The following is a 25984-nucleotide window of genomic DNA, read 5'->3' on the forward strand; positions in this document are numbered from 1 at the left end:
AAGCTTATTATTGCGAGCAGTACACATTTCTGACAGTTAAAACATTCATCAGTCTGTTATAAATCAGTATATTTGTGGTGTCCTTTTGAGGGTTAAATATGGTATTCGTGAAAGTATGGCGTCATAACTTGTGGACACAGGTGATGGGGATAGGAAGGACAGAGCCATATTGTCCAATTGGTGGCCACCTCCCTTCTGTGATGGAATCCATAGAAAGTGCTCAAGGGCGGGCCTTTATGAGAACCAGATCCTGGTGTAGCCATGGCGACAGATGCATCGCTCCCAAGATGGGGAGGATACATAAATGACTTGCAAGCTCAAGCATGTTGGATCTTTCCAGCATCAAGGAACCACGTTCGACAGTTGGAATTCAGGGGAGGTGGCCAAATGCCAAACAGGAGGAATGTATAAACTGCAGCTGTGTGCGCCAATAATTTTGATTCAGAGAAATCCTGAATAAAATTAAATGAAATGGGGAAAGTGAGAACGTGCCATCCGTAGCATTAAATACCGCGGTCTTGATAAGTCATATGTGGACAACGAGGCCCAGAGCTTCTCAGTGAAACCACATGCATCAGCCCCCATGGGGATGTCCCAGGAACATTGGAGAAACTTCCCATGTGCTCAGTATATTGGAAGCACCACACGCATCCTTAGGGAGTGGCATCGCAAGGCACTCTCCTGCCCCTTTACATCCCTCAACAGAGTCATAATCTCCATCTTGCAACGGTGGTACATGCTGAGGCCCCCCAGGCTGATGCCCGCGCAAAGCCGCTTCTTCTTTTAGAACAGAAATGTATTTCTCACAATGCCTTTGTCACTTCTCTTGCCCCTGTCTCCAATAAAATCTTCACCCCAATAAAGCCTTCACCTCCCTTGTAATCTATTCTCCTGAGCATGTGTTATTTCTCTTCTGGGCATTCTTTGGCACAGAGTCTGAGCCAGGGTCGCCGAGTTGGCGGGTGCTCTGGGGCCCACCCCCTAAACCCCAGGAAAGTCTACTCCCCTGTTCTGAACACAATCTAACACAAGGGCCCTCATTACGAGTTCAACAATGTTCGAAGGTAATATCACCAAACTTGACTATGATATGATATGATTTTGCGCCTTGAAACACTTGTTTATAGGCGCGTTATAAATGCCATATCATATGATACAGTATTAGGGAGGCTCCACATGATTCAGAGCCACGTCAACACCGTCGTTATTCCCCATTTTGGAGTCCATTAGACTCCATTGCGGCATGGGGGGGTATTACCGTATGAACTAATGCATCCATGGGTTATAAGGCATCCTTATACCGCCAACTAAAGCAAGTGGTTTTATGGAGTTGCAGTAATGAAGCGCGTAATAATGTGGCGAGGTAAACCATGCCATTTCTGAAAATACTGCACATTTTACCATTCTATTCATAGTAAGGGCCAAAGGACCTCATTCTGAGTTTGGTGGTAATTTGGTGGTAATTCTGCCACACCAGAATTAGTTTCCATTACCGTTATGTAGGCACGTAACCTCAAGTGCCGTTCGTTTAGTCATAGGCTTGGTTCCTTTAGTTACATGCTTGGTGTAGCCACGTATGTACATAGTTTGGATGCACTGTAAAGAGTTATGCCAGTGGGGCACTGATGCATCAGCATTCCAGCATGGAATTGGAACCATGCTGGGACCAGAAGAATGTTAGCATTTGAATTGAAGAACTGATGGCCCTGTGGTAGAGGTTGGGGCTCCTGTACATATCTGCAAAAAAGAGGTTTGAATCCCGACACTCACCGGCTCTCGTGTGGTCTATGCAGCGCAATACTTACCACCACAAGTGGTGCTAAGGTCGGTGTTAATGCCCATTTTGAAGTCTGTAGGACTCCAAGGTGCCTGTTGGTGAAATTACCGCCAGCAGGGATTCTGGTATGTTAACTCCACCGTTTTTTGGCTTGGAAAATCTACCACTTCACTGTCGGGATTTTTGCAGAATGGTGAAAATTGTGGTAATTCCCTTACCACCAAAGAAAGTGGCGGTATTAACATTACCACCGCTTTTCTACCACTATGCCAAACTCAGAATGAGCCACAAAGTCCCTCAGTATCTGTAGCACCTAGGAGTCTTGTGAATTAAGAGACCGTTTTAAAAACAATGTTGTATTCTCCCCCCAAAGGTAATGTGTTACTAGTGTGCAGGCCCCGTGTACATGGGCCAAAGTGCAGGTTTTCATTCACACAGTAGGACCACTATATATCAAAGCATTTCCATTACACAAAAAGGTTTATACCTCAATGTACGTCAGCTATGATGTCATCCTACGTGGCAAACAGTAACTTCCTATAAAACTGAGGGATTGGTTAAGGTAACATATATACCTATAGCTTATTTGGGTGTTAGTAACATAATTGGTGGCCCATTATCAAGTAAGCATGCCTTAAACTACCTCTAACTTACGTATAATACAGATAATAGCAGAATGACAACAGCAGTTTGGCTTCTGCAACAATGTATCATTACATAGGCCCTCATTACATAGGCCCTCATTATTGGTTGGCACTCTTTCCCAACCTTGGACAAACCCAGATGAGGGTAACCAGGTCACACAACTGCCCACTTGGCCAATTGGCCTACCATCTCTCATCAATTAGGCCCTAAGCCAAGGCTTCTTCTTTGTAGTTGTACTTGCTGACTGTTCTCTTTCTCAGAACTTTAGAGGGATTGATGGTACATGGCTATCTCCGTCTGGAGCTTTATGAAGGCCTTGTTTCCTGGTCCTGCACCACGTTTGAGAAGATCATGGAGGTCATTACGACCTTGGAGGTAGCCATGCCGCTATTTGCAGCATGGCTACCCCCATTCTGTGTACCGGGTCTGGGTTCCTGGAATGGGGAAATACCGGGCCATTCCGACCTTGGAGGGCCCAGTATTTTCCCATTCCAGGAACCCATTCCCATTCAAGCCCCCATAGGGCTCAATGGGAATGGGGAGCATGCTAACAACGGGCCCGTTAATGACGGGCCGGTTGTTAGCATGCTGGTCTGCTCGAGGGACCCACTAAGGTAAAACCAGGCATCCTTAGCATGTCCCGTGAGGAGAACTCGTAATGAGGCGGTAAGGGCTTAACGGGGCCGGCAGCTCTACCGGCCCCGTTAAACCCCTATCGCGAATCTCGTAGTGACCCCCCATGATTTTGTTCATTCTGACCTTACATTTAGTGCTATTTAATAGAATTATATGGGTGCTGTTACTACTCTTGGCCTCTGGAGACTTGGTTGCTCCGTCTTGCATATGCTTTCTGCATCTTTGATTGGTGAATACTTGGCATTTGCAGATGTTCATTCCTTTGCTTAATCTAAGAGAAATATGTCCTAAATACATAGCTTATCCTCTTAGACTGCTTTCGTGCCATGCAATTGCTTCTTGCTGAAGCATCCTTGATCCCAAGCCACACAAATATTCTTTGTTCTTGCACAAAGGTGTATTCCAGTGCCTGTCAGCTCTGCAGCCGTGGTCTCGCTCCTTCAGTCTTCTCACTTACTATTTATACAGAGTCGACGTCCATTTTCTCATCATGGCTGCTCTACCCATGGTATATTTTCTACTGTAGCAAGCTTCTATATATCTCATCTACCTTGCGCTTCTGCTCATATACATCTACTGCATCTCTTCTCAGTTATCTTCTTAGTGTATATGGTTTTTCTTCGTATTCACATATTTGTTCACTTTGTTACTTCAGTCCCATCTTCATTCTTTAAGTATGCGTATATCGTTTCAGTGCGTCCTCGCATCCTCTCTTCATGACATCACTTTGTACTTGTCTGACTTTTACTCCGTTCAATGGTGTCTGCAGACATCCTTCTAACACATTCAATATGGTTGTCTGAGCGCATCACGTCTGTCATATCTTCTATGCGGTATTGGGATGATACCTGTTGTCATGCACAGTGTCATCTTGTAGTTCTTCCAATATGACGCAGGTGAGGGTGCCCGCACTAAAGATGATGTGTAGATATGCCTCTCTACAGGGGATTTTTAATTTGAGTGTGTAGACCCCACATTGCCATCAACACCAACCTCATCCCCTATTTCTCTATGGGTACTGAGGTCTGAGGGCTTGATCAATGACGTTGTGGAAAGCCTTGGCCATTGACTGCATTCTGGCAGTAAACACCTTTTCGAAAGCATTCACCCCAAGTCGCCAATGAATTCTCTGAATTCTCCTCTCCAATCATTATGAGACATTGCCCCTGGGCAGGACCGGTTTTCTTCTGATGGGTCTGTCAAGAGTTCTCCATCATCAAATGCTGTCCCCATACATTGCACCTTTTACCTGTCTACCTCTTGTCAGCGGTGCAAGGGTGCACAGCTATAGTGCAAGTGGGGATGCCAAAGCACACAGAGGCGTCCTTTCCTGCAATTGTTCTGAGTTTTTGAACTCCCCTCTCACGTCCACAATTGCTCACTATTGTTGAGTGCTAACTGTCCAAAAGTAAGTATTATCAAAATGCAGACCCTTACTGTCACCTGCTCCCCTAATGGGAGACTCTACTAGCCGTTGAGGGGTTATCCAAAATCAGTATCAGTGAATCTATTCCCAATCAATGTAGGTCAGTTTAACAAATAAGTAAACAACAGGCTCCAATCTGTTCAACAGCAGGAGCAATGGGACCAGGGGAGGAGTTTCGGGGGAAACTGAATGACGACGAAGAAGGAATTTACTGATTGGTGGATGGAGTATGGCTCACTGGAGGCTGGGGTGTATGGGAGCAGTTGTTACAAAAATGTGCAATTTGTTTCACTTTCTTACAGCTAGGTAATCATTAAAAAAGAGATTGCATAACAGAAAGCCTGTGTGCCAGGCCGTAGAACCGTGGCGCCTAAGCATCGTTCTTTGGTTAGCGCTAAGAATACAGATGTTATAGGGGGTTCCTCATACTGCTACCATGCTCAATAATGGAGGCATAATATGTGTGGCCCTTGCTGTAACTGAAGGGGGACCCTTGCTGTAACTCAAGGGTGACCCTTGCTGTAACTGAAGGGGGACCCTTGCTGTAACTGAAGGGTGACCCTTGCTGTAACTGAAGGGTGGCCCTTGCTGTAACTGAAGGGTGGCCCTTGCTGTAACTGAAGGGGGACCCTTGCTGTAACTGAAGGGTGGCCCTTGCTGTAACTGAAGGGAGGCCCTTGCTGTAACTGAAGGGGGACCCTTGCTGTAACTGAAGGGTGGCCCTTGCTGAAACTGAAGGGTGGCCCTTGCTGTAACTGAAGGGTGGCCCTTGCTGTAACTGAAGGACAGAAACATGTTGGGGTGAAGCTCTGTGAAATGTGGTGGAAGCTCTACCTATATTGCAAAATAATATTTCCAAATTGTATGCATACTGTTCGGTTCTATGTAAAAAAAATAATAAAAGAAATACAAGGCCGAAAAGACCACAGTTTTTTTAATCGAATTCCGAAAATGTTTTTTGCTTGTTTTGCACTTTAAAAATAATAATACAGGGGGTGACTCCCCACTTCCCCTTTACTCCCCCCCTACCTTAATGTATACCCTGACTCCAACCCCATCTATTTTTTAATTAAATAAGTGCAAAAATCCCACAAAAATCTTTCTGATTCGTTTTTTTGGGGCATTACCTACTGTTCTAGACCGTTTCCTACTAAACTTCAAAACCAATGTGAATGTGACACCAGAGCATGTCCTGATTGCAACACACAAGGTACCAGAAGTGGAGGAAATATGAAATTATTCAACTAACGTGGAATGATCAGATGATACGATTAAACTAGCTCTGCAGTTTGCTGCCCCACTATCTGTGGCCATACTGGCACGCCCAGCTTTGACGTCCAGGGCACGTTCTAAAATGGTTACTTTTCTGTTCCATGTCATAAGGGAGTCAGCGAGTGCGAGGTGGGATATCGCCAGCGTCTCGCTCGCGGATGAAGGCTACTATGAATGCACGGCGGTGAGCAGCGCAGGAACCGGACGTGCCAAGACCTTCCTTGATGTATCCGGTAAGCTCTGTTAGCAAGCTGCGGTAGGGGATTGTACATGTTGTGTTATGCACTGTTATGTGATTGGGTGTTATCTCGTGTGTCTTGTGCCTTGTGCATGGCAGCCTGGTTCTTTCATGCAAATGATTGTTATTTATGCAGAGGGCTGATTCTCCAACCACCTAGACCTGTGCATGGGCAGCCATTCAGAAGAGGGCCATTTCTCACCCCTTCATGGCTGAGAGTAGACATGCACAGGTTGGGCAAGATCTAGGTGTGGGGAATACGTTATACACCCTCTAGTACTCTTTATATGGAGCGTGATTGTAAACAATTGCAAGAGATACTTGGATCTATGTTGTTAAATATTATTCAATATTGACTTCTTGCACCAGAGCACACCTCTTTGCTACTTTACAATACTGTTTGTATCTATTCCTGTGGTTCACTGTGTGGGTATATATTAGAAATATTGTCATTTAATGGGAAGGTTGTAGATTAAGAAATAGAGAAAAATCAGAGTGGAAACTGGGTTGAGGATGTGATCCTTGGGAGGAATAAGTTCAGGAACAGGTTCAGGAACTCTTCAGGAACAGTTCAGCAACTGAACCTGTTCATCTCCGCTCATCCACTGCCAACTCTCTGAGGGTCAGACACTTGTCCAAGCAGAGAGTTGGGGGCAGATCTATCTGCTCAGCTCGGCCTCCCTCTGGAACAGCCTCCCTGCCTGTCTGAAACTTGAGCAGAAGCACCTCCGGTTCCGGAAGTAACTCAAGCCCTTACTTTTCTCTTCCGCTTTCTCTCTTCCTCTCCCCTGCTGATGCATCTGACTGCTCCGCGCACTGGTCACTTGGTCACCCTCTGAACTCGGGCCCAGGCTCCTGCATGTCCAGTTGCCCTCACACTGCCCTTAAGGGTATGTACGTGCAACCCTACAGTCCCTTCTCTATGCACATATGAGCCACACGCCGGCTGCACTTGTGAGGTAACTGCACTTCCTCCTTCCCCTCCCCCCTGGCACTTCCCCCTTGCCTCTTCCCGCAATTGCACAATCTGAATGACACAAGGCCTAGTAAGATTGTTGTTTTGTCCTCTGTCTGTTTCCCCCTCCTTGTCTTGTCGCACCTAGAAACACTTGTGTACAGGTGCGTTATAAATGCCACATCATATCATACCAAGCCCAGAGAAATTAATATATGTCTTATTTTAGGGAGCGAGGAATGTGCCCACTCCATTTTTCTGGGGTTCAATTACTAGGGAAATGAATATGTGAAGTATCTGATGGTGTAGGAGTTCACTTACATTCTTAGTTGTTGAATTTTTTTTTTTTTTTTAGCAACCATCAGACTATTGAAAAAGATGCCCCTGGGTGCCCCTTGTGGTTGTTGCTGTGCAATGCCTGTAAAGGGGCAGGAACTAGAATTCTAGGTTATCTGTTTCTCCTAAGCCGCTTTTGTCCAGGAAAGAACGTGTTCCCACAACTCCAATCCGCTTTTGGCTTACTTAGAACATTCTTTCTGGACTCACTCCTCTTTTGGTATAGGTTCCTTCAGCCACATGTTGTGTGTCAGCAGGTCTCAAGAGGACATGAATAGGTCTCTTTGTTTACTCCCATAGAAACATGACTTTTTATACCAGGTGAAACCCCACCCTTTAGCATCATTTGACACTACAGTAATGATTGGAAAGGTTTTGTGATCGGTCTCCCTTACTAATGCACACACAGAAGCCAAGGGCACTCTGGCTTGCTTCCACTGGCCCATTGAACTTGCTGTGGCAGAGGATATATGTGAATATATCATTTTATATTTATTTTTTGCACCTGACCAAGCCCTTTCCAGAATTCCATTCAGTTTTTTAGTGTTAGCGATAAATCAAAAAGCCATTGGATAAAGCCTATTTCAAATGGGTATTTCTTTTGTACACATTTTGCAGTAGAATTCTGAATTACAGAAGAACTTGTAAATTCTTGTATTCACATGATAAAGCGGATCACTTATCATTCCCTGACCATTTGTTCTTAAAGTGTAATTTAGCTGGACTGATGACTGATGAATGGTTTCTTCCATGCACCAGCTGGTCTGGTCAGAGAATGATTTTAACACGTATGTTCCATTTAATGTTTAAATGTAATGTTCAACTTCAAAGGAAAATGGACCTTCCTGCACATCTGTTTAGCAAAACATCATTATTTTGACAGTAAAACATCCTTTGTCAAAATGATGTTGGTCGTAAGATTACCTTAATGATACAATTCCAGCAATGGAATGATTTCCACAGCAAACTTTAATTTTGAATTATTTATTTAGCTTTTTAGAAGCAGGCAGCTTACATTGGTAAACTCAGCTGTTGAATGTGTTTCCCAGACCCCCTTATAAGTGACCCATTAATAGGTATCTGGTCACCCTTGTGATACTATTTCATGGGTCACTGGTTAATTTATTTTATAAACTAATTCAGCCCCTTGTATTCTGTTGCCTTATGTAGAACACAGCTATGTAGCATATGATTTCCAAATTAAACATTTCATTCAGAGCAATGAACGTATGTAGCAAGTTGCCCTGAAAACACACAACGATAATTCTGGTGTGATTTTGAATGAATATTATGGTGTTATACATAATATTCGGTATTTCATTTGCTGGGGGATAGTACTTGAGTAGAAATGGCATGGTTCTTCCGCTTGCATTTTCAATCATATAAAGCATGTGGAAATATATCCAAATTATATCTTTAGTTCAACAAAATCATCAGAGTGCATAGAAAGCGTTTTGGCAATGAAACCTTGGAAGGCACAGCTTGTAGCTGCAGCCAGGAATGAACAGGAGGAACACAGGTGCTGGTCTACATGGTGTAAGGTTTCTATCATTTAACACAGACACTACGGCCCTCATTACGACCCAGGCGGTAAGGGGTTTACGCCAGCGTAAACATCGCCGACCCTTACCGCCTGAGTACGAGGTCCCTTAGCGCCATGGTGAGTTTAACGCCTGCTTTTTGCAGGCGTTAAAATCCATGGCGCTAAGGGACCTTGATGTTAATTACGCCACCGTAATTTACGGTGGCATAATTAACGCCTTCCCCACTCCCATTATGCCCTATGGGGCAAGAATGGGAATGGGGAAGGGCAAAATGGGGATTGGGGACTTACCGCCCCGCCAAGGTCGGAATGGGACGGTAAGTCCGCCAACCACCATGGCGGAATTGCACCCTTAGCGCCATGGACCATGGTGCTAATTGCACCATGGTCCTCCGCCAAGGTCGTAATGAGGGCCTACATATTTTCTTCTGGGGCTTGAGGAGGACATATAATTCACAGAAAAAAGGAAGGGCGTTAGAGTCTCTGCATCCTGAACCGGGCAAAGAGCATCTTTTAACCCAGTTGCAGCCCATCTGCTGGTCACCGTTACCAGCCGCAGGATCATGGACCACAACCTTGTCAAAAGATTGCATTGACTAAAGTATCCAGAATAAATAGCCAGCTGTACCCTAGGAAAGAATGAGAATGTGCCCAGGCTTCCGAGTCTCATTGTCATCTCTTGACTATTTACGCAGCTCAGGTTTCATTATTAGATGTACATTTTGGTATTTTATTTGGAATATCAACCAAGGGGCCAAATAGTGTTTCTGTATTGGTTTCTGAATGCTTTGAAACCATGGAAAGGCATTGGTCCCTGTGGCATACTTTATGAAAGCAGCGATTTGCTTGGTCAGTGCAGCCCTGTTATGTGTCCAGATGTCATCCACCAAAGTTATCCACATAACTGCATCTGACAGTGTCACTGAGGGATGGAAGCCCTGCTTCCCTGCATGTATCAAAGGATGGGCTCCCACAGTAGGCACAATAGGTTCTATGTCATCATCGACAGGCATTTTTACGATGGGTGTTTTTACGAATCATTTTACCAAAAAAGTCAGGCAAATGTCTATTTTTTTGGGTGGGGTCCCCCAAGCACCACTCCCCGACCTATTTTTAACTGTCTCCAAACCCCCCTACCCCTTATCTGCCCCCCCAAATGTAGATGATTTCTTTCAGCAAAGTGTTTTCGTAAAAACACCCGCCGAAAAAATGACTATCGATGAAACAACATCATACCGCAAAATACACTTCTTACAAGAGAATTTACTGAGTTCATAAAAGTAAGCTGTCTATTTTTACGTAGTATTCAGGAAATATCTGCAGCAAGTCGATTCCATAAATAACTGAATTAATGTGTCATTCTCAATTGAAGTCCCTCTGCACGATTGGCGAACCTGACTACTCACACTCAAACACGACTTTTACCTTAAATCTTCTGATCTATCTGCCAGAAAAAGAGCCAATAGCCTTTGTGAGGAATTTGGAGATCTGGAAATCAGTAGGACACCATCAGCATACGTAGGAGATGCACAAAGACCTCTCATCTCCTCTATAAATACCATGCTTTCTCTTTGTGAAATGGGACCTCAATGCATTTCTACATACACCTAAAAGGAGAGTGGCAAGCACACATCTCTGTCTCACTCCCCTACGTTTCTGGAAATTTTCTTCGGAATTCCCCCACACCTTAATAAGGCAAAGTACCCATTGTACATCTCAATTAAAATTATTAAGATTTTATTGGGATCACCCAGATCCCACAACAATATAGCTCGTGATTTGGATCTGGACACACAATGGTAAGTGACTGAATGATCCATAAGGGCAATATGGCCCCCCGCACTTGCGCGATCTCAATAAAATATCATATCATATATATATATATATATATATCCAGTGCTTGTGAACCTAATCTAATATATGCCCTTGTATGCCTAGTCTGCCTCGGTGCCTACACCCTCATATTGCTTATTTTACTTCATTGGTAATGTCACAGGAGTGGGGCGTAAACAATTATGTTTTGACGCAAAGCCTGCAGAGCGGGAATCCGCTTGATAGATCCTGAGCCCTGACGCAGCACTCGCGGAAGCTGAGAATGCTCGCAGAGCAGGGAGCGGCCTCACCCCAGCAGCAGTCGAGGCATGACTAGGGACAGTTCATGTAATAGAAAATGGTATACTGCATACATGTTTCCATGGAGTAAGCACCATTTCTATTCTGCAGAAAAAGCTATAATAGTTCCTGTGGCTCGATACCCATAGAGTTTGTAATACGTGTCTGCAAAGAGCTCACTGAGAAGGCACTTGTACATCGTACAAAAAAGTGAAGGCCAAGACTACTAAAACATGTATTATTCAGCTCTGGGAAGCTAATGCCGTAGAGATCGAAAAAACGCTCCCATCCAGAACAAGGCTCAGAAGTTTAAGGTTGAGTAGGTGAGGGAGAGGCAATCAGACCCCAAGGAGAACGAGTCTTGTCTGGCTCCAAAATATGGAGCTTGTAGGGGTCCATTACAACTGGCTACTATCTCCATAAAGTTCACAGGAAGGAGAGATATGCCCGCAGAGAAGTACACGCCACAGGTTCAATCGTTCCTGAGAAGTCAATGGGCCTCATTACAAGTGTGGCGATCCGGAAACATGGCTGCTGGTAAGCTTACCGGCACCCTTGTTTCCCGACCGCCACATTACAAGTCTGCCTGCCGGGGCAGCTGCGCCCGACAGGTCTGACCCTGCTGGATACAGTGGCGCCGGCAGGCAGATTTGCCATGGAAGCACGGGCACCGTCAGCAACAGTGCTGGTGCATCCGAGTCCCCATTCCCATGGAGTCCGACGGGACTCCATGCAAATGGGCACTTACATTTTGCCGTGCTGGACTTCCCGGATCGCCGGAACTTGGAATGTCCCGGTGGCAACAGGAAGCTAGGTGACCGCCGACCTCCCAATGAAGCCCAATGTCAGGGAAACACACACACATCGCTAGCCCACGACAAGCAAGGTGCTGAAAAATCTAAGCTTAGAGGCCAGGCCCAAAACATGGCATTGATAAACTAGGTGCCAAAAGATGCAACACCAGTCAACAGAAAAACAAGTGGACAACGACAAAATGAGAGCCGAGGGCCAGAAACATCAACATACTGTGGATTTACCATATAATGACCAAACGGAGATAAAAACCATACAAGGCACCGAAAAACATGGTGCCAAGCCGCACGTGCCAACAAGACTCCCAAAGACATGGTGTCCAAATGCCCAAACAACAGAAAGGGGCATCAGTAACTATTTACCATACCCACTTGATAGTTATGATTCAGGGAACTGCAAAACAAGTAGCTTCATATAGCACTGCCACAGAGATACTCCAGTGCATTCCAGTGCGCTCCGGTGCACTGCTTCCTAAAGACTCACTGGAACTTTAGAAAGACTTAGAAGAAGAGGGGGGATGGGGAATACGATGAGGACAGTTTTGGAGGCATCCACAATGTCCCTGAAGAGAAAAACCTGCATTTAGGGCAGGAATGAACATCCACTCAAGCATTAGAAAGTGTAGATATTCTGATGTAAGAACATGAAGAGATGGGCAAAATAAGGAAAGAAAGGTTTAATGAAAGGGTCTCGCCCCATTGGCTTAATAAACCTAGGGTTCAAACATTTCCCCAAGATTCTAGAGAAGAAGAAGACACACTCTTGCAAGGTGTTATTCCAGCGGAAAGCCCGGATATGGAGCTTGAAGATCCACAAGATTACCTGGTGCCCTATTCTGAGAGCGCAGCTTCCCCGTAATAAGACTCTCTCACTGGGGGCCAATGTACCTGTGTGGAATTACTTAAAGGGACAGCGTCACAGTTTTGGATTAACATCCAGCAAAGCCCAGAAGGACAGGTCTCCACAGAGGGCACTTTAAATTGAGCAACGCTCCTGGCACATTATGTTCCTCTCATGAAATCAGTTAAATAGGCACCAGTGTGAAGCACCAGTGTGAGGGGGTGGAAGGGATCTTGGGGACCTGAATGACACCATGTAATTCAAACCCTTCGAAGACCTGTATCAGGGATTTTAGTTTAAAGAAGAAAGACCCGCTTGCTTATCAACAGGTTAGGCGCTGACACTGGGCAAATACTCCAGAGATGGCAGAGGGGGCTACCAGAGACCAAACGGGATAGGGAAGGTTAACATTGGAAAGTGAATCTAAGAAGCGTCTCATATCCTCAATGTACAGCAGAATACTGCTAGAAGGGGAAGGCCAGGGGCACCTCATGGGGAGGCAGAAATGGGAAGCCGATTGAATGACAGAGTGACAGACAGAGTGGCAGAGTGGTTGTGAATATTTTGTGTTTGAGAATAGACCTGGGGGGTGGGGGTATCATAGTTAAGTTGACGGAGAAGTGTAACGAGGGATTGTTACTGGAAACAGATGATGGCGATATAATACTATATGAGGAGACTGGTTTGTAGTCATAAAGTCGAATGTCATAATGTCGAAAGTCAAAATGTCTAAAAAAGAAAGTAAAAAAAAAAAATTTCGAATTTCTTTTTTTGGTTGCTTTTTTTTCGAAATGGTAGGGTTCCCCCCCTCAACCTCCTTTTTTTGTAATTCTTTTTGTTTTACCCCTTTTTTTTTACCCCAGAACCCAAAACAACATATAAATAAAAAAATAAAAAATTCGACATTTTTTTCGACATTATGTTTTCAACATTTTTGTAATTCGACATTATTTTTTTGACATTATGACTGCACACCGAGGAGACTGTATGAAGACCTGTCAACTTCTTGATCATTGTCATGTTATACTTGTGAACTAATGTGAACAAAATGTGGTTAGACAAGACTCTTGAAAAAGGATAATGTCATTGGGAGCAATACAACCCGACCAAGCTTGTCTTTCCCCTGCAATTTTCTCTCAGGCTTTGTTTAACAATGGAGCGGCTACACTGGAATTAGAACCCTCTACCCACCTCAGGAGTTTACCATAGTGTTTGGTGTGATTAACAGATGTAAGTCAATCGATATCCTCCATAGACGTTGACAGTTTGTATTCATTTGATGTGGCAACCCCTTCCATAATAGGGGCAGTGACACTGGCTGTTTGGTTAATTGTAATCGCTGCAATAAGCTCTCTTGTGGTCTGAGCAAGTGTGGTGATCTGATGAGAAATCAACCCAACCATAGCCGATGTCTCCTTTTCCCCAGGACACCACTTTACATGTTTGTCCTAAGTATACGTTTTTAAAAATAAATGGCTTATTCTACTGAAATCTGTATGTTAAAATTACCAATGCAACGAATTGCATTGCAAAAGTTTCCCCACCGACGTGACAGTTGGATAATGTCAAGACAATAAAATTGCCCACCTTCGAGTTAACTCGGGGATCTGGTTATCCAACATTCATGACGTGCCATAAAGAGGTTGCTCATTGCCAGGAATTGCCCTTCCACATAGCCAGTCCATATAGCAGGTCACTCAATACATTGATTATCAACAAGTGAATTGACTGACTCAACAGGGTCCCGGTAAAGGCCTGTTAATGCCACTTCCAGAGGAAGGTTTGGAATGTCGTTATTTGGGATGGGCCCTTTCTCCCTTACCGATCCCAGTACTGACTATGTCGTGGCTAATTCCTGCCTCAATATGTTTCTTCTCATCCAAACTAGATGCTATTGCCTTAAAAATGTCAGTCTCTTGGATCTTAAGATCTTTTTCCAAGGCACCCACACATTGGACACCCTCCTGATCTTCCTGTGGTGTATCTTTGTCCAGCAAAAACCCTCCCACAAACTTTCTCTTATACTCTCTTCCCATTCGCAGCACTTACGTCCAAAGGTTCCTTAGTTCTGCAGATGAATCGGCATTCATTAATTTGGGGTGATAAACAGCTACATTTTCCCTTGCCTCTTTCTAGTAGGGTTAGCACAATAAACCCAATCGTCCAGTCAAAATCCTTAGCACAGGCCTAATCAAGCCAATCATTTCTAAGTAGTCAACTCCAATGGCAGGTCTTCCCTCATTGTCTCATCCTGAAGCCACTCGGACCTTTTCCTTGTCCATGATGTCATAGTCATCAACAAGGAAAACAGACTACAATGCAGCTAAGTTTTGAAGGAAAAGTACAGTGCAGCTTCCCGGATCTGTGAGTAAGATTTATGATTCTTTTTGTTTATAGTCAAAAGAGACTATTGCACCCAAGAGTGTGTGATCTTCGTGGGTGTCAATAGTGATATTCACCAAGATGGCAGGCTGACACGACACTTGACTTGGCCAGTGGGCCAGAGCCGACAGGATCGTCCCGCCACTGTGGTGAATAACGCATCATTCAATTGTCATCCTTTTTCAATTTTTATGCTTGGTATTCAAGTGAGTACCACTGACAGCCTCATTATTTTTAACACCAGCTATTGGAGGCATGACAGTCTTTGGGTCCTCAGCTGCATGTAGTCCAATTTCGCCTTGAAGTTGAACACTAGCAGGTGCCTGTGCCATTCTCTTGATTGGGAGAGGGGGGATAGTTGGTCTACCATTCCTACTTCAATAGGCACACACTTGTGGAAACTGTAAGATCAGTCTGTTTCCTTCGGACCCTACACCGGAGAGAGCCACTCTGCAGCATCGCAGAGAGTGTCATCAAGAGGTGCTACTTCTCGAAGGCTTGTTTTGTTTTAGCAGCTAAACAAAACTGCGCTTCCTGCTCCCCAACAGCCATTTTATGGTCAGAGTCCAAGGTTATTACATCAGATTTTGTCTTACAAGCTACTTATCCCACTTGGGATTTGTTAGCCTTGCTTTTGGGCACATCTTGAGTACCAAAGCAGGAACGCACAAAGCCCAAAAAAGAGAAGCGCTGCCGTCAAAGAAAACACCTAAAAGTTACTAAATTTACTGAATAATCTGGCTGTGGTGGGAGCATGCGGAGTGTCTCACGGCACCAGTATTCTGACTCGACTCCTCCATTCACCGGCACTGGTCCCGAACAAAAAAAAATGCCCATCTTGAATTAACAGCCAAAGGGCAGCAAACAGTACCTCTCCGGCAACAGATGGGGGAAAGCAGGGTAGGTCTTAGGTTGGCTGCTCATGCATAGCTCAGGCGCGAGTATTAGCAACATAACCTGGTGGCCCAGGGGGCAGACTATACGTAAGCTGGGCTGTGGTAGTTCTTTTGTGCACTGTAGGGATCCTGTAAAAACTGGTGGTGCTTCGCTCTCTTGACCACGGTTACAACTTCTCATATACACTTGTCCAGCAACCAGACTGTAAAATGGTCATGAAAATGGGAGAGAGTTTAGCTGCTCAGTTTAAAAAAAAACACTGACCCCATCTAAGGACACTGAGCTGCCAGTAACTTTGGCTTCCACGTGTTGGAATGGCAGCCAGTCGATAGACTTCCCAGGGAGCTGTCAGCACTCAGCGCGCACTTGTTTTTTATTTTGAGGACAGCCTGGCAGATGCAACGCAGCTCTCCCTGAATATATAAATATTTGTGATTCCATGATTTCGATGGTACTTTTTTGTATGTTGACTTGACATCTTTTACATTTCTGTAGCACAGTGTTGTCACTAAGATACATCCCAGGAGGAACTACCCCTGAGATATGTATTCAGTTGGAAAACAATACACATACTCCTTTCCCTTCCAGTGGTGCCTTGTTCTAAATAAAGCTCAGAAAAGAACTATCCAAATTCGCAGACCTGACATCGGAAGTAAACAAGTGACAGTTGCCAACCGTTTTTCAAGTGTGCCTTAGATCTGTTTCTGGGTTTCTTCAAATGGAGCATCTGCATAGGGAACACTAGCAGAACCACTGATGTACCCACTAGCTCGAGCACAACTGTATACACACATACAAACACACCACACACACACACACACAGCCCCATACACACACATACTGTTAGGCAATATTGTATGCAGTACCCTTAGGGTGTACTACAGTAAGCTTGACCTCCTGGCAATAGGAACCCAACCTTTGGTATAGGTCTGCACTACACAGGTTGGTAGTGTGGCAGAGTAGCCAGGCTTATCTCTAGAGGGGTCAATGTGAGCTGTAGGGTAGTTACACAGAGATTCACAGTGACAAGTATTCAAATAAACACTTACAAACAAGGTTTCTTGAATAAATAATTATTAATGTATTTATCAGTCAGTTAGAATAAGCCTTCTTCAGAAGGGAGCAATATCAAAGCAACACACAAATACACTTCAAAACTGTACACTCTTAGTTTGGTAAATCAGTAAAGACCCTTTTGGGATGGCCCACAGTCACAACCTACACCCTCAGGTGACTTCAATAGTTATGGTGCCGGGGATATTCATATCTTACTGTTGCATTTAGAATACTTTTAGAAATTGGTTAAAGGAAAAGGTTATTGCAACAAACAAGGGACCACAAATATGCTAAAGCAGGCAAATACTTTTGGATCCCCAAATCAGAGTCATTCGTTATAATAGGTTAAGCCAAAGTCAATGGGCAAAAGTCTTAAATTGTATGAAGCACTTCTGGTAGGTAAGTAGAAAAGTCTTTGCACAATGTTTTAGAAGTCTTTGAAGAAAATAAAAATAAAATGTAGGGCCACAAGCTGATTAGACTTGTGAGTAGTAGAAGATGCAAGCAACTCTACAACAAGAGGTAAGTTCTCTTAGACTTTACAGTACCTTTGTATTGAAGAAAAAGTTCAGCAGATGACTTCTGTTCCTGTGCAGCTCTGCAGATCTCACTGTTCCTGGCGCTCACTCGTGGGGACTTCTGGGGACTCCTGCTCTGCAATGGGATGGTCACCACTCGCAACCGGCAATCTTTCCAACAAGGGGCACTTCAGTGTTTCAGCTCGTCGGGACTACCGCAAATAGCAACACTGCAGTTTCTGAATGTTGAGGTGAACTTTCCTTGCTTCTGGGGTCCCGCACTCTGTTGAGGGGGCTCAGGCTCAGTCAGTCCTGCTTCCTGGGAGTCCGGAGCATCTTCCTGGAGCTCTTAGCCAACTTAAAAGCAACGCACACAATCGGGTGTTCCTCTCCCTGGTGTTTCGGTTTCCAGCAGCAACCCTGTGGAAATGCAACCAGCTCCGAGAGAATGCCCAGGAGGCTTACTTTGGAGTTGATTGGTCCCACCAACTCAAGGGGAGAAGTCGTACTTGCAGGGGCTTCTCTGTCGGTTCGAATTTGGAGTTTCAGCACAGCAGCAGGGCTTCAGTTGGCAAACCACCAGTCCAGGAGTTGAAGCAGGTGACCTCTTCAAGTTCTTTGGTTCCTTCGTCCACTGGTCGACTCTGCCTTCCAAGCCAAAAGCCTTGCCTTTTATTCAGTTCTCTCCCATTCATTCCAGCCTGTCAGTCACCCAGCAGGATGGCTGTCCTTGCCGGACAGTCAGCCGGCCAATCATCACAGAGTGCATTTGTGTTTCCTAGGAGACTAAGCACAGGGGGTTTCGGGCACCTCCCTCACTTTCTGCCCACCCCAGACACCCTGGAGCCAAAGGCGGGCTTCACGAGTGAATCCCACCAAAGACAAAATTAACAATGGGACTAAATCTGGTTTGGCGTACAGAGTAAATCTCAAGAAGGACCTTTCCAACAAGAAATGGGGAAAAAAAGACCGGGCCATTTTGACAAAATGGACACCCATGAGTGTTTTACTGCAGCTGCAATTGCAGCCCACGTTAGAAACACACAATGGTAGGAAAAAGTAAACCACTGCCACCAGCCATTAATTGTAGAAAGGGTAACATAAAAAAAATGGTACATGAGAAACTAGATAAAGGGGATACTAAGTAGCCCCTCCAGCATCCTACGGTAAAATTGGGTGTGTTGGGTCTAGAAAGTTAAAAAATGTAAGTAAAGTCAATTTCACTTCAGTGCTCTTTGAAACAGTAGTTGCACCAAGAGAAGGTATTTAAACATTTGGGAAATCTAAGAGACTTCCCTGTGCCACTGCACGGAAGGTGCTGTGTGTCACAATATAAAGATGATGCCTATGGAATTTGTCAGACTCCAAAGTCAAAAGAAACACAGACGCCGAATCCCCGAAAAATACATGAGAGAGTGGGAAAAAGGTCTCACTCTCTCCAGTTCAGAAATTAAAAGCCCTAAAGTCCAGCAAAAAGAGCTGGGGCTCTCTAAGGTAGAAGGGAATTAGCACATTTCTGAGAATTCTCCCTATCACAGATGAATTGTCAATCTCTATAGGACAACACGACGTGTTTATGTCATTATTATATTCTCTGCAGACATCCATTAACATGTTAGGGCATGACTTGATGACAAAATGTAACATGACAATGGGCCTCATTACACGGTAGGCGGTGAGCCATGGCGCTATTAGCGCCATGGCTCATGCCAGTAAAATACCGGCACCGCCTTGGTGGAAAGGGGATTTAGCGCCCCATTCCAAGGTTGGAGGGGCGGTAAATCCCCCTTCCACCATTGCCCTTCCCCATTCCCATTTCTGCCCCATAGGGCTCTATGGGAATGGGGAAGGCGCTAATTACGGCACCGCAATTTTGCAGTGCCGTAATTAGCTCCGAGGTCCCTTTGCGGGTTGGATTTTAACGCCTGCAAAAAGCAGGCGTTAAATTCCCCAACCCGCAAAGGGACGTCGTAGTAAGGCGGAAAGGATTTACCGGTACCGGTATTTTACCGGTACCGGTAAATCCTTACCGCCATCCGTGTAATGAGGCCCAATATCTTTTACTGAAGAAGGAATAGCGTGCTCCACTCCAGGAATACATTATATGAATGTGAAAGAGTTAATATTAGCCTTTACAGACCAGAAGGCATTACGAGTAGTTCCTTTATATCCAGAAGTATTTTTGTATGGAGTGACTGTTTTATTAATGTGGTTACCCGGGTTACCCAGGTTGGTAGGTAAAATGATGAGAATACCTGAAGAGTTTTCTTTTGACCAGAAATACTTATCGATGATGAAGAAGGACAAATTATCCCCTTAGAAGCAGCAGTGGTCAGAGAAGAAAGGGTGGTTGTCCAGGGGACAGATAATAATGATAATAATGATGATGTGTTATTTTTTATTTTTTTTTATTTTTTATTGTAACAATTAGTTATTTACACAACTTTAATTACAAAAATAGAGACAACCTCTTCATCTTATTACTATTTCATCTATCCACAATCATATGAGTTCATCAATCCATTATGGTTCTTTTTTTTTTTTTTTTTTTTTTGCAGTTCTCTCAAGTGAAAGGCCTGTTTTTAACATTAGTCTTCCTCCAAAATGTTATCAAGAAAATCTACCAGGGCACAAATTAATCTAGCATTGTTTCCAGCTACCAGCGAATACCACAGATGTTCAGTTAGTTGAAAGGTTGATGTTACATGTTGGAGGAAGAATGAGCGCTGGGTCGCTACCTGGTCACATTCAGAGACTAGATGTTTGAGTGATTCTACTTCAATTTTGCGGAACCTACATTTATTATCAGCTATTTCTTTGGAGTGTCTCAGATACATCATCTCTTTGGTTTTATATATGTTAAGCCGAAATCTTAGGAACATGTTGCGATGATGTCTTGATGGAAATTTTGTTAGGTATTTAGGTAACTTATCTAGGCTGTTGCAAGTCATGCCTAGATTAAGTGATGATGGCAACGCCTCACGCAATTCTCCATTTTTTATCCAATACCAAGATCTCAGTTTTTTTTGGCAATCTGTGGGGTATTGCAGACATTATCCCAGGAAATATCGATGACTGCCAATGACTTTCTGATTTTCATAGCCCAGATATGTAGCATTCCTGCATAATGTGTGGTGTCCATTTCTTTTAGGATTTCATATGCTGGAGCTACTGTGTTTAAGTTCATTTTGCGTAACAAGGCAATGGACTTCCATAGAATCATGCCGTCTAATGGATCAAGGCCAAGTTCGTGTCTTATTGCCACAATGGGAACAAAAATTGTAAGAGCCAAGACTCCTCTCCAGAATTGGCCTTCTCACACTGCCCAGATACGGTTATCAATATTGAGTCCAGCCTCTGCCCCGTAAGTCAAGGCAGGAATAACTTTTTGACGATAGAAGGTCATGACCGGAATCAGGGTGAATTTGCCAAATTCATTGTGTAAGCGTTTACCCTGAAGAGTAAAAGCTGTCATGCGATGCTTCAGGTCTAAGATCCAGGCTTGTTCTCTGATTGAATTATTTATTTGTATCCCTAGATATCGTATGGTTTGCACAGATTCAATCTTTTCTCCTGATGCGAACCAGCTAAAATTCTCGGCTGATCTTTTATGTGTTGACCCAAAAGTCATTATCTTCGATTTTCCGGCATTAATTTCAAGACCATTGGCTTGTAAATACAAAACCAACGCTTGGAGAAGCCGTTGTAGTCCAATTTCCGTTTGATCGAATAATACAATATCATCGGCATATATTGCATAGCTGATTGGTTGGTTGTTTACTTTTGGTGGAAAGCAGCGAACGTTCACAAAAGCCTCCGGCAAGTCAGCAATATATAACTTAAACAATAACGCTGCCAAAGGGCAGCCCTGCTTCACTCCCTGGGAGGTTGGAATCTCTTTCGTCACGGAGCCTTTGTTATCAGTACGTACTTTTATTGAGGTTCCTGTATGCAGCGCCATGAGTGGATGAAGGATGTTCACGGGGCATGACCATGATGTTAATTTCTTCCATAAAATTGTGCGATTAATTTGGTCAAAAGCCTGCCGCATATCTATGAAAGCTACAAAAATGTTCCCCTTGTTTTTCATTATGTCAAGCTTGAGTATATTTACTATGAGAAGGTTAATTTCTGTTCCAACATCTTTTGTAAAGCCTGTTTGTCGCTTATCCATTAGATTGTTAGAGAAGGCCCATTTGGTGAGTTTTTGTTGTAAACATGTTGCAAAGATTTTGCCAATAATATCCAAGAGGGTTATAGGGCGATAGTTGGCAGGATTATCTCTATTGCCCTTCTTGAATATGGGCACAATAATCACAGTCCTCCATGAGCTCGGAATCAACTTAGCTACTGAAATTACTCCAACAGATCCACAATGAAGTTGGCCCAAAGTTCCTTTTTCTCTTTTAAGAGAACGTTTGTTAACCCATCAGGGCCAGCTGCACGGGAGTTCTTCAGTTGTGTTATGATAGCAATGATTTTGGCTCTAGATTCACAAACATCCCATGGGGCCGATGAAAGCTCGGGCTCCAAGGAGCCTTGAGCTGAAGTATTTTCAAAGACCTTCTTAAAATGCTGTTCCAGGTTAACATAGATATTCCATTAGTTAAACTTAATTCTTGAGTACAATTGTTATTTAGAATCTTCCAAATATCTCTTGAATTTAGTTGGATAATTAGGCCTAGCATTGTTTCAGCCCGTTCTTGATCTCTAATTATTTGGAAAGATTTTAACCAGTTTCAATATTTCATTTTGCAGTTTTTGATTTCCTTTATTTCTTCAGGAATATTTTTACATTTCTTTTTGATTTGTCTGATGTTTTTATGCATTTGTTTCTTTTGCTGATTTACCTGGGCACTGTATACATATTTTTTCTGAATTTGGAAAGGATTGTATGTTCTTTTTTTTACGGTGCCAAATTGGATTAGCAGAGGTGCGTAATTTACTCTGTCAGAAATGGTTGTTATATCATCATTGAGGCCATCTCTCAACTGACAGATATGATGATCTTTAATTCGCAGCCTGTTCAATCCCTCATTCACCTCCAAAGGACAGCTATACTGTGGTGATATTAGACATTGTTCTAGTAAACAGAGTAACTCCAGTATGCTGTGATCACTTAAAGATGTTTTGATTATGGACAGTCTTTCTACTTTTGACCAGAAAGAAACAGAAATCCAAAAATAATCTAATGTTTTTAGACTTTTATCTCTATGCCAAGTAGAGCTTGGGGGAATATCTCCTTGGATATGACCATTGACCATCTCACAGTTTCTTGATTTCATGGCTTCCAGCCATTTGTCTCCTCTAGTTGATACTACAGTAGATGAGGCCCTTTTTTTAGATGATTTTTCAAACCATGAGAAGTTGAAATTGCCACATATTATAATTATAATCTCCAAACTTGATGTTAGACATGGATCGATAATTGCCATCACTGATTTAATGAAACTTGCCGAAAAATCATAGCTGGATTCCAATATAAGTTAATGATCAATAATTGTGGTGAACGATTGTTCTTCCTCAGGCTTAGCTGCAGTAGTATTCCAAGTACGAAAAGATTTGGCATAAATGTTTGTCTTATCTCTCAGCCATATACATTATTGACCATTGTAATTAGACCAGAAAAGGGTCTCCCACGTTGATTCTTTCCTGCTTTATTTAGAACGATGGTGTAACCATCTTTTGACGGAGGCTCACGAAGCCACGTCTCTTGAAGGCAGATGATAAAATTGTTTGCTAAAGCCGTGGGAAAGTCATTAAATAGATGGAGAAATCCTCTGGTATTCCAAGAGATGATCCCACAATTTGCTGTGCCTATATTTACTGATGGTTATGCTTGTTGGTTTTTCTGTGATGCAATTTGTCTTGTGTGTTCATCAGAGTTCTCCCAAGTGGATTTTGTTCCAATTCCACGCTCTCGCGAAGATAGGAGACTTCTTAATTCTTCACGTCGATGATCAATTCTTGATTTTACAGCATCACTTTTTGCAGAGTTATGTATGCTCCGCTCCGATTGTATTTCAAATCCATATGATAATAGTTCATCTCGTGCAGCTAAAAGAGTTTTTTCTACTGCAAATGATCTTATATGTAAGAAGACCTTATTGACGGATTTCTCTGAGATATATTCAACAATTAAGATATCTTCAGTAGTGATGGTACGAAGTGAAGGGATGTTATGGAGTAATTTCATCACGTTTCTTCTGTTTAAGTTGACATCTTTGTCGTCAGAAAACACATTTTCCACTCTGATTTTCCAGGTTTGCTGTTTTGCACCAAGTTGACGTCTATCGCTTGCTTTCGTTTTTATCGGAATATGCTTATTCCGCTGAGCAGCAGTCATTTTAGGATTGAAGTTTTGAGGCGATTCAGCGCCATTCTTTAAGCTTGGAATCTGCCTTGCATTAACCCGATTGAATTCCAAAGAATTCCTATGAGATACTGAGGGACACCTGGTGACTTGTTTACGCCCTTTTGCTACTTCGCCTAATTGTTCTCCACGATGGGGTTCTTTCGGGCCTTTAGGCTTTCTTTGACTTACTGACTCACCAGGCACGATCGAAGAAGAGCTGGTAGAATCTAGCGAGTATGTCGAAAGATCACATAGGTCCACTGATTCCTCATCTGGTACTGTTTGTTCAGGGTCTGAGTCTAGACGGGCCCGCTTATTTGGATTTTGCTTTTGCTTTAAGGGGGGCTTGGCATCATTACGCTGGCTCTGAGACTCTTTTGAGTGCGCAGTAATGGCATTAACTAAATGACCCTCATTTATTGGGTGTTCAAAGAGCGCAAGCTTTTGGGGAATCACTATGTTTCTGACAAATTGTTTAACATTAGTGGAGCGTTTTTTTGGTAGATTGTTCGCTACCTTTTTTGGAGCCGATCAAACTTTTTTTGCAGACAGCATTGGTACCTTTATTTTACCAACTGAAAAGTTTTTAGCTGAGCCTTTAAATATGTCAAACGAATTTGTGCTTATAGAGGCCGATGGTAAGGTTAGATTTTCAACTGCACTAATAACCTCTGGCATCTGTTGGAATTCAGTGCGCACTGTATCGGAGTTGATCAAATCTAGAGTTTCTACGACACTGGTAGAATTCTGAGTATCTTGTATTTGTTCTGTTGTTGCTATTAAGCTATCAACAAGCATCTCACTAGTACTTGTGATTGGACAGGGCGACATGACTGTAGGGTTTATCTGCGTTTTTTGTGTTTGCACCAAATCTCCTTGACATCTTGCATTTTCCACACTGATTTTAGGGGATCCATCATGGAAAGTATTCATTGGAGGATGTGCCAAAGCTGGTACAAAATTAGCACTTTTCGATGAAAGGTAAATTTGGTTTGTAGTGACTGAACCACTAAGGTGCCCATGAATTTGTTCTGCATTTACCTGGGTATTATGCCTTACCCATTTCATACATTCAAGTGTCGCAGTCATTAAAGTGGAATTATCTACATGGGTGCTTGACAAGAGATCTCCAAGGCGATATTGCCATTGCGAGGACGTCTCCGCCTCTCTGTCCATTCTTTGCAACAGTGCATTATTCAGATGTTCCATCGTGTCCATTTTAGAAATAAGCTGGTTAATTTGCGTGCCATGATCTTTTATGGCGTCGTTTAAACTCTCGTATTTTATTTATATAGCGCCCTAATCCAAAGCACTTTACAGAGCACATATTTACATACAATATCACCCAACTAAAATTGGTACTCATTTATGGACCTCGCAAGGATGAAAGGCTGAGTTGGCCTTGCCAGGATTCAAACCTGCGAGAGCAGTGATAGCCCTCGGTGATGGATATAGGTTGACAGACTTGACAGAAAATGAGCTTTTTTTGAGATGATGAGTTTGTATTTTTCATAAGTCTCACTTATTGGATTAAAGTGGAGAATGGAGAAATACCGCAGAGAAAGGCAATGATAAAAAAGAAACTGTCATTTTTTCAGGAAGATTTGGAGAAAGTGACACATATTTTATGGACTACCAGTCCACATGACAAGGGTTTATTGAAAGGAGACGGAGCAGTTAAATCAAGCTTAAACCAGGAGCAATCCTGCCACATGAAAAACAATACCCCATGTACAGAGACGCAGATGAGGGTATAATTGAGACTATTTCTGCTTTAATGAAGCAGGGAAAATGAGTGCCATCTGAGTCACCATGTAACACAGCTGTGTACCCAGTGAACAAATCAACAGGGGGGATTGAGGATATTTATTCAGGATCTCTGAACCCTAAACAATATTGTTGAAGCAGAGTTTCCTTTAGTTCCAAATCCCGCTACAATATTATGCAACATTCCATCTACGGCCAAATATTTTACAATTATAGATTTAAAAAACGCATTCTTCTCAATTCCCCTTCATGAGCACTCACAAGATTTGACTTAATTTTTGTATCGAAATACATGCCTGAAACATACTTGTTTGCCTCAGGGGTACTGTGAGTCCCCCTCAATCTTCACCACGGTCCTCCAGATGAACATTGGCAATGTGCAGCTTGAGAGTGCAGTATGTAGGTGACATATTAGT

At 43.3% G+C, this 25984-nt stretch overlaps 1 protein-coding gene across 2 annotated transcripts in view; it reads left to right on the forward strand.

Annotated features, from left to right (window-relative positions):
* Positions 1-25984, forward strand: part of HMCN1 (hemicentin 1) — a 1785366-nt gene that overhangs the window by 415716 nt on the left and 1343666 nt on the right. For both annotated transcript variants that reach the window (XM_069641364.1, XM_069641365.1), the window contains exon 10: positions 5868-5989. In XM_069641364.1, coding sequence (XP_069497465.1) covers positions 5868-5989 — 122 coding nt within the window. The remainder of the gene's footprint in view (positions 1-5867; positions 5990-25984) is intronic.

The sequence above is a fragment of the Ambystoma mexicanum genome, chromosome 1q (genome assembly GCF_040938575.1).
Source record: "Ambystoma mexicanum isolate Mex_15411 chromosome 1q, UKY_AmexF1_1, whole genome shotgun sequence".
NCBI classification, from domain to species: domain Eukaryota; kingdom Metazoa; phylum Chordata; class Amphibia; order Caudata; family Ambystomatidae; genus Ambystoma; species Ambystoma mexicanum.